Source organism: Mandrillus leucophaeus, unplaced genomic scaffold, assembly GCF_000951045.1.
Source record: "Mandrillus leucophaeus isolate KB7577 unplaced genomic scaffold, Mleu.le_1.0 Scaffold98, whole genome shotgun sequence".
In the NCBI taxonomy this organism is placed as follows: Eukaryota; Metazoa; Chordata; class Mammalia; order Primates; family Cercopithecidae; genus Mandrillus; species Mandrillus leucophaeus.
The window spans coordinates 636,449-650,248 of record NW_012110696.1 but is presented as its reverse complement, the minus strand read 5'-3'; the positions used below and the strand labels follow the sequence as shown (position 1 = coordinate 650,248).

The following is a 13,800-nucleotide window of genomic DNA, read 5'->3' as shown; positions in this document are numbered from 1 at the left end:
TTAAAAATACAGAAATCAGCTGGGCAGGGAGGTGCACGCCTGTGATCCCAGCTATGTGGACGGTTGAGGCACAAGAATCACTTGAACCCAGAAGGTGAAGGCTGCAGTGAGCCAAGATCAGTCGGGGCAATAAAGCAAGACTCCATGCCTACAAAAAAAATTTTTTTTTTTTTTTTGCAGATATTTAAGAATGTTAGTACAGGTCTTTGAGTAAGTTTTGCTTTTAAGAGAAGTTACTATTTATTTGTAATTAGATGGGGAGGAAAGTCTGAAGAGGAACCTCTACTTTTTACATAAGTAACCTAGTGACTGCTGGGGAAACCCTTAAAACACTAGGCAGTAGAACTCCACTGAGGTTATTGTCAGCTCACTTGAGGCCAAGAGCAGCTGCTCACCTGGGAGTTATGGCTGCTGTCACTTGGCCTCTGGGCCCCCCTGGGGCTGTTTTTGTGCTCCTTAGTCGGTGGGAAGTTGCTAGACCCAGCTTCATTTCCAGAACATCTCAAGCTGCCATTTGATAAGAGTAGCATTGCAACACAGATATAATTAGGCTTATCCCTGTTACCTGGCGTGGGCTTGGCTGGGTGATGAGTGTTCCCAGATCTTGTATGAATCTCACTTGCAATATCTGGTCCTTTCAGAGTTTCCTGGGACAGATTGACCCTAGTAAGGCTAAGGAATTGGGATAGTAGCATATTCCACCTCTGCGCAGTACTTTACATACATGATCTCATTTAGACCTTAAAACAGTTCTGCAAGGCTGGTACTGGTGGGGAACTTGAGACTTAGTAGTGCAGTACTTGTCCAGGTGGTCCAGTGTGAAGGATAGCAGGACAGGGCACAGGGGAGAAGAGCACAGAAATACACAGTGGGAATAACAAGGCGACAGGCTCTGTTGGGAGGCTGTGTCTCTTGGTTAAGGTGGAGGGTATTCTCAACTCGTCTTTTGGGACCAGCCAGCCCAGAAATGGCTAGAGCATATTGGCAAAAGGCAGCCTAAGGATTTGGAAGAAAGGCTGGTCAGAGCGTCAGTTGCAGATCAGCCAGTTGAGAGCCTGAACCTTCCGGAAGACATGGCTCTTGGGTAGCCACTGGGAACAGGCTTAAAACAGGTTTGGTTCTCTGAGTTCTTTGTGGGGGATGATTGTCTGGTGTGAATCACAGTTGATAATACCCTGAAAGGTTCAAGGCCACATTTCCCGGGGGAAGATGAGCTTTCCACAATGTATAGAAACTCAGAAAACTCCAAGTTCTTTATGCTAAGAAACAAAAAGGGCTCAGAAAGCCTGGACACAAAGTCAGGGAAGAAAAATTGATAACTTTTGGTTAAAGGGAAGGGTTTCCAGCCTTTTGGCCAGGGCATCCACGACAAGTCCACATCCTGACTTGCCCTGAAGCTTTTGTAAAGGGATGCATCGTGTCCCTTTTGACGTGCCAATAGTTTTTGTTTTTTTGGGTTGGTTGGTTGGTTTGTTTTTGAGACGGAGTCTCACCCTGTTGCCCAGGCTGGAGTGCAGTGGCGCATCTCAACTCACTGCAAGCTCCACCTCCCGGGTTCACGCCATTCTCCTGTCTCAGCCTCCCAAGTAGCTGGGACTACAGGCGCCCGCCACCACGCCCGGCTAATTTTTTTTGTATTTTTAGTAGAGAGGTGTTTCACCGTGTTAGCCAAGATGGTCTCGATCTCCTGACCTCATGATCCGCCTGCCTCGGCCTCCCAAAGTGCTGGGATTACAGGCATGAGCCACCACGCCTGGCTTGTTTTTGTTTTTTTTGAGATGGAGTCTCACATTGTCGTCCAGGCTGGAGTACAGTGACGTGATCTCAGCTCACTGCAACCTCTGCTTCCTGGGTTCAAGCGATTCTCCTGCCTCAGCCTCCGGAGTAGCTGGGATTACAGGTGCCTGCCACCAGGCCCAGCTAACTTTTTGTGTTTTTAGTAGTGATGAGGTTTCACCATGTTGGCCAGGCTAACCTTGAACTCCTGACCTCATGATTCTCCTGCCTCAGCCTCCCAAAGTGCTGGGATTACAGGCATGAGCCACCACCCCAAGCCGACCTGCTGATGGTTTGATAAAACAGAAGTTTTACTTTCTAGAATTTCTACTTGTTGTATGTCTTGGATGATTTCTCTCTATATAAGCATTCAGTATTCTGGAATCTCAAGTTTTGAGAGGAGCCCTAACTTCGAGTCTACTCACTGACCTGTTAATGAGGTGAACCGTTTCTGTTGTTGCCCCTTTAGTTCTTCCTGAAACCCTGACATTCTGGTGTTCATGTGACTATTCTTTCCCTCTTGCTACTCAGAGAAAACGTCGTGGTGGAGCAATAAATTCTAGACAAACCCAGAAGCGAACTCGGGAAGCAACCTCCACCCCCGAGATTTCCTTGGAAGCAGAGCCCATAGAACTCGTGGAAACCGGTAAGATTGCCAGGGAGACTACAACTGTGGGATGATGTTAAAGTGGAGAGAGGTAGCTCACTGTACCAGGGTGAGCTATTAGAAGGTGTTTTCCGTGTCTTTAGAAGGCCTATGCAATCTCAGCTCACCATTTACAACTCAAAGCTTCACGGATTCTGAAATAGCCTCTCAGCTGGTTTAACTATTCAACTCTGATAATGTTTAGCAGTGGGGTAGGACCCATTTAGAAAAGTCTCTAGTGCCAATGAGATAGCCCACCTTTTCTTTTTGAAATTACATCCCCAATTTGCTTGACCTCATAAAGGACTTGGCCTTCCTCCTCTGGTTTTCATTAAGACACAAAATCACCCGCGAAGGTAAACTTGTCCACAGAGCTCTCTGTGTTGGAGCTTGGTGTAGGCAGAGTCCAGATTGGATTTCGCCTTTCTGCCTGCTCGAGAAGTGGTTGATGACCCGCCTGAGTTAAGTCCCTTTGCTCTGCATATATTGTTTTTATAACTAGGATATCTGCAAACTGGCATTGTAAACAGAAGCAGCTTAGTGCAAGATAAATTTCGTGGGTCCCCCAGGAGTACTGAAGTTCTCTATGTGGTCTCTGAGTTTCACTTCTACAAGTGAATTCTTGAAAGCCTTGACTTGAGGCTAAGATCCTGACTCTAGACCAAAAAGGAACCAACCGCTTTCCAGCATGGCACTTGTCATCCTCTAGGCAGTCTTACCCCTGTGTGTGCTTAGGGCTGCCCATTAGAGCACTTTTTTGTTTGAGACGGAGTTTCCCTCTGTCACCCAGGTTGGAGTGCATTGGTGCGATCTCGGCTCACTGCAACCTCTGCCTCCCAGGTTTAAGCGATTCTCCTGCCTCAGCTTCCCAAGTAGCTGGGATCACAGGTGCCCACCACCACACCTGGCTAATTTTTTTGTGTTTTTAGTAGGGATGGGGTTTCACCATGTCAACCAGGCTGGTCTCAAACTCCTGACCTCAGATTATCCACCTGCCTTGGCCTCCCAAAGTGCTGGGATTATCAGCATGAGCCACTGCGCCAGGCCTAGAGCACTGTTTTTGTAAGAGCCCAGAATTGTGTTCACCAGAAAGAGAATGGTTCAATAAATTGTTGTATATCAGTATATGGACTGTTGGGCAGCCCTTCTTTTTAATAAAGAATGCAATAATGTTATATAAATTATATTGTATATCTAAGCTTATCATGGTTTTTATTCCTGTGAAACTTTATGATACAAGAAAATAAAACAGGCCAACCAGATTGCTTGAGCCCAGGAGTTCCAGACGAGCCTGGACAGCATAGCAAGACCCTGTCTCTACAAATAAAAAAATTAGCCAAGTGTGAGAGGCTGAGATCAGAGGATCACTTGAGCCTGGAACATTGAGGCTGCAGTGAGGTGTGATCATGCCACTGCACTCTAGCCTGGGCAACAGCAAAACCCCACCTAAAAAATAAATAAAAGAAGTTACGTTAGGCTGGGCGCTGTGGCTCGCGCCTGTAATGCCAGCAGTTTGGGAGGCTGAGGCGTGCGGATCACCTGAGGTCAGGAGTTCCACTGTGCCTGGCCCATTTAGTGCTTTTAAATATTAATAGTAATCAGAAACAAAATGGTTGTGAGTCATTTTTTACTTTATATAAATGGAAGTTGTACATTAAGTGTTTGGTCCATGTCCTTTTCACCTTCATCCTGTGCTCACGTAGACATCACAGTATACCCTAAGGGCTGAAAGGCAAGCTTCACAAGAGATGCAACCCATTTTGTGTGCTGAGGTTCTAGGGACCAGTAAATATCACTGTTATTCTCCATCCAAGTAGGGAGACACTTGGGAGATAAATGGAGATTAAAAGTTTGTCCTTGGCTGGGCATGGTGGCTCACGCCTGTAATCCCAGCACTTTGGGAGGCTGAGGCGGGTGGATCACAAGGTCAGGAGTTCAAGACCAGCCTGGCCAAGATGGTGAAACCTCTTCTCTACTAAAAATACAAAAAAATTTAGCCAGGGAGGCTGCTGGGTGCCTGTAATCCCAATTACTTGGGAGGCTGAGACAGAATTGCTTGAAGCTGGGATGCGGAGGTTGCAGTGAGCCGAGATGACGCCACTGCACTCCAGCCTTGGTGACAGAACGAGACTCTGTCTCCAAGAAAAAAAAAGCGTTTGCCCTAGATCCCTAGATTAACCAATGAAGTTACTAAACTAAGCCTGACTTTTGGTCCTTAGGCCAGGTGAGAGTGGTCTGCTTCCCCTACTGGGAGGAGCAAAGGTTTCAGGCTGGTCCATCCCAAAGAGAAAGGCCCAGGTCTGGGCATGCATGGTGCCTTCTCCCAGATGGGGCACAGAGGCATAGCCGTGTGGAAGTGGGATGCCATGGAATAGAGGTGTGCGCGTGTGCACACATATATAACCGCCAAGGTACATTTGTAAAAACCATACATCCCCACTCAGAGCAGAATTCTGGAAGGGTGTTGACTGGCTTTCCCTCCTGAAGGAGGTGTTGGTCCTGGTGCTCTTTGCAGTGTGTACTTCAGGATTATTTTAGTTTGGGGTAAACGTATATTACGTTTGCAGTCATACTAAAGGGTAGAGGGATACAACCTTATTTTCCTCTTAATGCTTGTTGAAATACTTTCTTTTGAAGCTGGAGATGAAATTGTGGACCTCACCTGTGAATCTTTAGAGCCCGTGGTTGTTGACCTGACTCACAATGACTCTGTTGTGGTAAGTGTTGGAGTGTGAGAGTCAGCTCTTTCTTGGGTGTGGGTCCCTGGCCAGTGCCAGCATCTGACAGCCTTGGTCACAGACTACGGGTCAAGGTTATAGCTTATGCTAAAGAAGTTCATGCATCTTGTGGAATTGAGCTTTTAGAAAGAAACTGTAACAACAATAATAATAAAGAAGTACATGCATTCAGTGACGAGAGCCCAAAATGAAAAATGTTTCAGGAAAAATTTGTTATGGCCTTGTTGTCTATGGAGTAGGTCTGTGTAACCTGACCTTGCCACACCTGGGCACAAAAGTGGTTTGGGGAAAATCTCAAGGCCCCCACATCTGCCTTCAGTCCCTGATTACGCAGTTTACACCAGCTGTGTGACCTTGGGCATGTGACTTAGCCTCATTAGCCTCATTCACTTTCCATGAAATGGGGACAGGTCACTCATGTCAGTAGGGCATGGTGTAAGAGATCTTACAAGAGATGCCATGTTTGAGTGCCTGACACCTAGAATGGTGCCCAGTCACTGTGAGTTTATGCCCTCCCACCTGAAAGGAAAGAACGTTGGCCCAGCACTGCCAGTGGGAAATCTCTCAAGTTCTAAAAGCACCTGCTGTTGAGCATGGCCTCAGGGGATGCAGGCTCCCTGCGTTGCCACCTGATGCCTGCTGTGTCCTGATGCCAGGGAGGCCGGAGTCCAGGAGGCTGCCTGTGTCCCTGTCCCATGGCACCGGTTGCAGACGGCAGGGGACATGTGTGTTGCGTGTCCTGCCTGCCAGGAGGGAGGCCTTGTCTGATCAGAGGACACATGGAGAAGCTATTTCTAGTAGACCTGTTTCATGGTACATGCAGGTCTGGGAGTCTGGTCAGCATCCTAAGTACAGGTTTGGCTCCAGAAGATGCCACTTGAGCGTTTTCTGACAGTGTGCTCGGACTGCAGGTCAAGGGTAGGGGCAGTGGCACACTTGGCAGCATTGGCAGTGGGGTGGTAGGTGCTGCTGAGGAGGACTGTAGGGTATGGGGGCTGCTAGTAGCTGAGTCTTCGCCTTGGCCCTGGGCTCACTGGTGTTCGGGTTATTCTGTCTGGCTGATGCCAGGGTATCTGAACAGGGACATACCATAGGTGTTGCTTCTTAGCTGTGCTGAGAACTTCAGAATAGGGTTGTACTGAGACGTTTCAAGACTTCAATCCATAGAAAGGGGCAGGGATGGAAAACCATCTGAGATAAGCAGCAGTGGCTTTAGTTGTAAGTGGTCTCTGCTTAGGTCTCATTAGTGTTTTCTCTGAGGTACATATACACCTACGACTTTGCTTATCGTCCCTGTGTACTCCATGGAGTTCTGGAAAGATAACTAATTTGGTATGTTAACTGAAAGCTATAGCACAGTCACTGATTTTTTTTCCCTGTTTTCTTTTTCCCAGCTGACACCTTGGTTTCACCAGTTGCTAATTAAAGCTGAAAAGTGGTGTCTGCAAAAGTTTTTTTTTTCTTGAATACTCCATGTTCACCAGTCTTCTTGGCCTTTTCTCTCTGCCGGACCCTGAGGAGAGAGCTAGGATTCTGACCACAAGAAGACAATTACTGATTTTTTGTTGGCTGACAAACCAACATCATTTCCCCTTTCACACTTGTGTTTTCTTTTGCTTTAGAAACAGGATCTCAGACTGGGCGGGGTGGCTCACGCCTGTAATCCCAGCACTTTGGAAGGCCGAGGTGGGCGGGCCACGAGTTCGGGAGTTTGAGATCAGCCTGGCCAACATGGTGAAACCCCATCTCTACTAAAAATACAAGGATTATGGCGGGCACCTATAACCCCAGCTACTGGGGAGACTGAGGTAGGAAAATGGGTTGAACTCAGGAAGCGGAAGTTGCAGTGAGCCAAGATCATACCACTGCACTCCAGCCCGGGCGACAGAGTGAGATTCTATCTCAAAAAAAAAAACAAAACAAACAAAATATAAAACTTAGCCAGGCGTGATGATGCGCACCTGTAATCCCAGGTACTCGGGAGGGTGAGGCAGGAGAATTGCTTGAACCCAGGAGGCAAAGGTTGCAGTGAGCTCAGCTCACGCAACTGCACTCCAGCCTGGGTGACAGAGCAAGACTCTGTCTCAAAAAAAAAAAAGAAACAGGGCCTCACTGTGTTGCCCAGGCTAGAGAGCAATGGCATGACCATACCTTACAAATGCAGCCTCCAACGCCTGAGCTTAAGTGATTCTCCCACATTATCCTCCTGAGTTGCTGAGGCTACAGGTGCATGCCACCATACCCTACTAAATTTGGGTGGGGTGGTGGTGGTGATTTTTTAATATTTTTGTAGAGACAGGGTCTCACTGTGATGCCCAGTCTGGTCTTGAACTCCTGGGCTCAAGCAGTCACCCACCTCAGCCTCCCAAAGCACTAGGATTACAGGTGTGAGCCACCACACTGGCCAGCTTTGTTTTGTTTTGATGACTAAACTGCTCTTGCTACAAGGGCTTCCTCTCTGCACTTCCCTACCTTCCTTCTGTTTCCCTGGGCTAGGGCTCTATGTTGTCAGTCCTACTCCCAATTAACCTGGGGCTGCCTGGTTAACCTTTATAAGATCTGCAGTCATTGGGAGACCCAGGGACCGGGAATATTGGCATTGAGGGAGCTGCCCTGGAAAATGGATGGGTGGCCAGAGGGAGAGCTGATAGGTAAAAGGGAGACACTCCTGGCTTGGGAGGCAGGAGTCTTAGGTTCTGGTCTGAGATCTACTGGTCAGTTTGATCAGTGGATTTATCTCACACTGTCCTTAGTGTTCTCAGCCACAAAATAATTGTTTTGGACTTGATAGCTCTTGCTAATCATTCTCCACTTATTTTTGGTTTTAATAAGTCCATTTAATAAATGCCAGTTTATGAATTTACACTGAGACGTATACCTGAGTTTGGAATTCTGCCTCTCTGAGTGAATCTGTTTGGGAGGCCTCTAATGCTATTCACTGAGGACAAGGGGCATCTATAGATGGATCATGTGTTCAGGGTGACCCTAGACTCTACCTGCAGGGAAGTGTAAAATGGATAAATGTATTCTTTCTGGAAGTGGGGTAACCTTCCTTACCAGTTCCACCAGGACCTGTTGAATAGCCTGAGTGCACTGCTCTAGCTCCTGGAGCTCTGTACCTTTAAGACAGGAATCCCTGGATACCAGGATCCAGAGGTAGCCGTCAGAACATCAGGGAACTCTCCAAACTCTGTGCCTGTGGTCCCAGCTACTGGGGTGGCTGAGCAAGGAGGATCTCTTGAACTCAGGAGTTCAAGGCCAGCCTGAGCAACGTAGTGAGACCCTGTTTCCTTCAAAAAAGAAAAAAAGACTGGAAACTCTGCATGCAGGTGTGCACCTTCTTCCAACTTTCAAAGGAATTCAAAACCCCTGAAATATGAAGGGAAATGAAAAATGTGGTAAGATGCCGTGAGAGACTTTGTTCATCTCACTTTATTACTTTCCCTCAAAATGAACTTTCATTTTTGGCATTGCATTGCCTAAATAAGGCGTCACTGCTGCGTCCCGAGGTGTGAGTGTCTTTGAGTTTTACTGGATACGTGCCAGACTGTTTTCTAAAGAGGGAGCAGTTCACATTCGTGCCAGTGTTTGAGGTTCTCCACATCCTCGTGGTCACTTTTAATTTTAGCCATTCTGATGCTTGTCCAGTGGTGTCTCATTGTAGTTTTAATTTGTGCTTTTTGATTAGTGATGGGATCAAACACCTTTTCATGTTTATTTTTGTCTTTTGTGAAGTGCCTGTTATAAAACTTTTTTGTTTTATAACTTTTTTTTTTTCTTTTTTTTTTGAGACGGAGTCTCACTCTGTCACCCAGGCTGGAGTGCAGTGGCAAGATCTCAGTTCACTTAGTTCACCTCCACCTCCCAGGTTCAAGCGATTCTCCTGCCTCAGCCTATTGAGTAGCTGGGATTACAGGCACATGCCACCATGCCAGGCTAATTTTTTGTATTTTTAGTAGAGATGGGGTTTCACCATGTTGCCCAGGCTGTTCTTGAACTCCTGACCTCAGATGATCCACTCGCCTTGGCCTCCCAAAGTGCTGGGATTATAGGCATGAGCCACTGCACCTGACTGTTGTATACCCCTTTTTTTTTTTGAGATGGAGTCTTGCTCAGTCACCCAGGCTGGAGTGCTATGTGCTATGGCGCAATCTCGGCTCACTGCAAGCTCTGGTTCCCAGGTTCACACCATTCTCCTACCTCAGCCTCCCAAGAAGCTGGGACTACAGGCGCCCACCACCACGCCCGGCTAATTTTTTGTATTTTTTAGTAGAGACGAGGTTTCACCATGTTAGCCAGGATGGTCTCGATCTCCTGACCTCGTGATCCACCCGCCTTGGCCTCCCAAAGTGCTGGGATTACAGGCGTCAGCCACCGTGCCCGGCTGTATACCTTTTTTTAATGCAACTTTCGTATATAAACTTTTTTCATCATAAATAGGACTTTTCGTTGTAGCACCTGTCTCATCCCAGTAGCTTTTCCAGAACTGCTGTCTTCACCATAAAAGCTCCCTACGTTTTCCCAATGCAAACCTGAGTGTTTTCAGCATTTTCACTTTTCTAACAGAGACATCACGGAGGGATAAATAGATTTGCAGGCCTTTCTGTGTCTTCTCCAATGCTGTCTGGAATAATTTTCTCCACCACTTCTTTCAAGTTACTTATCTGCATCTCTTGGGTCATAATTTCCATCATCTTAGAACTGTTGGTGCTGAGGTTTTCTCTAACCATTGGTAGTCTAGACATCAACATGAGCTTCAATCATGGTCTGCCCTTTTTTTTTTTTGAGCCGGTGTCTTGCTGTCACTCAGGCTAGAATGCAGTGGCATGACCTCAGCTCACTGCAACCTCCGCGTCCTGGGTCCAAGCGATTATCCTGCTCCTCACCCTCCCGAGTAGCTGGGACTATAGGCATGTACCACCACGCCCAGCTAATTTTTGTATTTTTTGTAAAGACAGGATTTCGTCATGTTGTCCAGGCTGGTCTCGAACTCCTGACCTCAAGTGATCTGCCCAGGTGGTCTGCCTTTTTTGTTTGTTTGGTTTTTGTTTTTTGAGACGGAGTCTCGCTCTGTCGCCCAGGCTGGAGTGCAGTGGCATGATCTCGGCTCACTGCAAGCTCCTCCTCCCGGGTTCCCGCCATTCTCCTGCCTCAGCCTCCCGAGTAGCTGGGACTACAGGTGCCCGCAACCGCACCCGGCTAGTTTTTTGTATTTTTAGCAGAGACGGGGTTTCACCGTGGTCTCGATCTCCTGACCTTGTGATCCGCCCTACTCGGCCTCCCAAAGTGCTGCGATTACAGGCGTGAGCCACCGCGCCTGGCCTGCCATTTTTAAATCACAGAACACATTTTGTCATGGGTAAGACCCATGCATGGAAGCTAGGCAGTTTTTGCCCTGAACATCTTGAACAGTCAGCTTTGAGTTTTCTGCAAATCAGCAAGCCTTCAAACATAACCCTTGAGGCCATCAGATACAATTTTGGTTCCTTGAGTCCTATCAGCTTTTTAAATAGTTGAAGAAATTGAACTAGAACAAAGCAAACCATTGGTTGTCTTCTTTTCCCCCCCCGAGACAGAGTCTCCCTCTGTCACCCAGGCTGGAGTGCAGTGGCACAGTCTTGGCTCACTGCAACCTCCATCTCCAGGGTGCCAGCGATTCCCATGCCTCAGCCTCCCGAGTAGCTGGGATGACAGGCGCCCGCCCCCTTGGCCAGCTAATTTTTGTATTTTTAGTAGAGACAGGGTTTCACCATGTTGACCAGGCTGGTCTTGAACTACTGGCCTCAAGTGATACACCTGAGTCAGCCTCCCAAAGTGCTAGGATTACAGACGTGAGCCACCATGCCCAGCCTCCTTGGTTGCTTTTAAACAGCAAATCATTTTTTTTTTTTCTGTTTTGTGTGCCTTTTCCAAATTTGTTGATTTTTTTTCTTTTTTTTTTTCCCCCTTGAAACAGGGTCTCACTTTGTCCCAGGCTGGAGTGCAGTGGTGCCGTCACGGCTCACTGCAGTCTGTACCTCTTGGGCTCGGTTGAGCTTCCTGCCTCAGACTCCTAAGTAGCTGGGACTATAGGGGTGTGCCACTATAGTGATTTTTTATATTTTTTTTGTAGAGACAAGGTCTTACTATGTTGCCCAGGGTGGTCTCAAACTCCTAGGCTCAAGCAATCCTCCCACTTTGGTTTCCCAAAGGGCTGGGATTATAGTTGTGAACCACTGAGGCTGGCCTTGGATCACTTCATGAGCATTTTCAGTATGCCCATCTCTGCTCTGGCTGGAAGCAATGCAGTGGTAGAAAAGAGACTGGCACCTCTCTTCAAGGAATCGAGATTTTTTAGGGGGAGATTATTGAAAATGTTACTTAGGCTGTTTTTCTTAAATTTCCAAATATTGTCTCTTAGTAAGGTTGATTTTTCTGGAATCTTTTTTTGGTCTGTTTCTACAGTGTATTAATAAGTCACACTATTTGCTTTTTATTCTGTATCCTGCCTGGTTTTCCATTTATGAGACTCTGTAGAAAGGATGCTTGGTATTTCTGGAAGGAAGGACGAGACAGAACCCTGTAGATCTCTGGGTATAAAGGACACAGGAGGCACACTCTTGGAATCAGTGAGCCACCCCAATTCTAGAGGAAGAAAGAAGAGCTCAGAAAAGCCCAAATATCATATCCAGGAATGAGCCAAGATGGGTTGGCTGCTCAGCTAGAACGTGATTGTCAGCACCAGTTTTCCCAACACTCCTGCCAGTGCTCCACGTAACAGGCATCAGTAACTGCATGATGTGTGTAGCTGTTGGACATCGAGTAGCCTTTTGTGTGCACAGTGCTTGGAGATGGCTGTTTCTCCAGTGGAGCAATGTGCAGTGCTGTGAGCTATGAAGTTGTCTAAAGCAAGTGTGTCTCGGTGCTCTTGGCTGGGTGAACATTCCTAGAAATGCTAGGGGTCAGCCTGAGTGCACGGGACCCCAGTGATTCCTATACTTGTTTCTTTCATGCAGAGGTGTTCTGAGGCTCACTTGTGCTTTTAGAAGCACAAAGAGGCTTTGAGTGACCAATCAGATGTGCCTGCTGCAGGCCCACTTGTCTCTAAATGCTCTGACCTGTGGACTCTTCTCCATAGTTAAGAAGTTAGAGTAGGCCGGGCGCGGTGGCTCAAGCCTGTAATCCCAGCACTTTGGGAGGCCGAGACGGGCTGATCACGAGGTCAGGAGATCGAGACCATCCTGGCTAACACGGTGAAACCCCGTCTCTACTAAAAAATACAAAAAACTAGCCGGGAGAGGTGGCGGGCGCCTGTAGTCCCAGCTACTCGGGAGGCTGAGGCAGGAGAATAGCGTAAACCCGGGAGGCGGAGCTTGCAGTGAGCTGAGATCCGGCCACTGCACTCCAGTCTGGGCGACAGAGCGAGACTCCGTCTCAAAAAAAAAAAAAAAAAAAAAAAAAAAAAAAAAAAAAAAAGAAGTTAGAGTAAAGTAGAATGTATGAGAGAGTGAATCTTCTTCTTTTCTTTTTTCTTTTCTCTTTTTGAGACAGGGTCTTCCTCCGTTGCCCAGGCTGGAGGGCAGAGGCCCAGTCTCAGCTCACTGTTGCCTCAACCTCCCAAGTTCAAGAGATCCTCCTGCCTCAGCCTCAGGAGTACTGGGACTACAGGCACTCACTGCCATGCCCAGCTAATTGTTTGTATTTTTTGTAGTGACGGGGTCTCGCCATGTTGCCCTCCCAGGATGGTCTCGACCTTCTGAGCTCAAGCGTTTCAGCCCACCTTGGCATCCCATGGTGCTGGGGTTGCAGGTGTGGGACACCATGCCCAGCCCAGGAAGTGTGAATTTCTGATCTTGGGCTAGCTTACCACAGTACTAATTAAACTATTCAGTCCAGGGGATTAGTTCATTGTTCTTATTTCAGTTTCGGTTTTTCACTTAATCTTAAAGGCCTCTCAAATGGATTAGAGGCTGCAGAGCTTGTGTTGCACCTCTATCCATCTCTCAACTCATCCAGTAGGCGTTTATGAAGCGCTGGTACTCTTCCCCTTGCACCCATCTTCTGTGCTAGGCAAGCACTATGTCACCCGCGGGGCCACAGCTGTGAGTTAAGTACATTACAGAGTTCTTGGGATGTCTGCAGGGATTCTGGAATTTGATGTGACTCGGCCACTGTGTGGAGGGAACACCAGTGATCAATACTGTATTGTCCACCAGCTGAGAGGCCAGGCTGTGGTGTGTGTGTGTTTGTTTGAGACGGAGTTTCGCTCTTGTTGCCCAAGCTGGAATGCAATGGTGCGATCTCGGCTCACCACAACCTCCGCCTCCCAGGTTCAAGTGAGTCTCCTGCCTCAGCCTCCCAAGTAGCTGGGATTACAGGTGCCCACCACTATGCCCAGCTAATTTTTGTAGTTTTAGCAGAGGCGGGGTTTCACCTTGTTGGCCAGGCTGGTCTCAAACTCCTGACCTCAGGTGATCTGCCCGCCTCGGCCTCCCAAAGTGCTGGGATTACAGGCGTGAGCCACCGTGCCCGGGCCTTTTTTTTTTTTTTCCCCCCCCTTTTTGAGACAGTTTCACTATTGTTGCCTAGGTTGGAGTGCAATGGTACGATTTTGGCCCACTGCAGCCTCTACCTCCCGGGTTCAAGTGATTCTCCTGCTTC

The 13,800-nt window shown here is 47.7% G+C and overlaps 2 protein-coding genes across 6 annotated transcripts in view; both read left to right on the top strand.

The window, feature by feature from the left end:
- The window catches only part of FAM193A (family with sequence similarity 193, member A), a 281,515-nt gene that overhangs the window by 1,973 nt on the left and 265,742 nt on the right, over positions 1–13,800 (top strand). Inside the window, exons 2-4 of the mRNA XM_011970845.1 lie at positions 2,308–2,422; positions 5,060–5,143; positions 6,377–6,385. The gene's annotated coding sequence lies outside the window, so the exon portion shown is untranslated. The remainder of the gene's footprint in view (positions 1–2,307; positions 2,423–5,059; positions 5,144–6,376; positions 6,386–13,800) is intronic.
- The window catches only part of RNF4 (ring finger protein 4), a 46,667-nt gene that overhangs the window by 26,567 nt on the left and 6,300 nt on the right, over positions 1–13,800 (top strand). For all 5 annotated transcript variants that reach the window (XM_011970844.1, XM_011970839.1, XM_011970842.1 and 2 more), the window contains 2 exons: positions 2,308–2,422; positions 5,060–5,139. In XM_011970844.1, the coding sequence (XP_011826234.1) occupies positions 2,308–2,422; positions 5,060–5,139 (195 nt within the window). The remainder of the gene's footprint in view (positions 1–2,307; positions 2,423–5,059; positions 5,140–13,800) is intronic.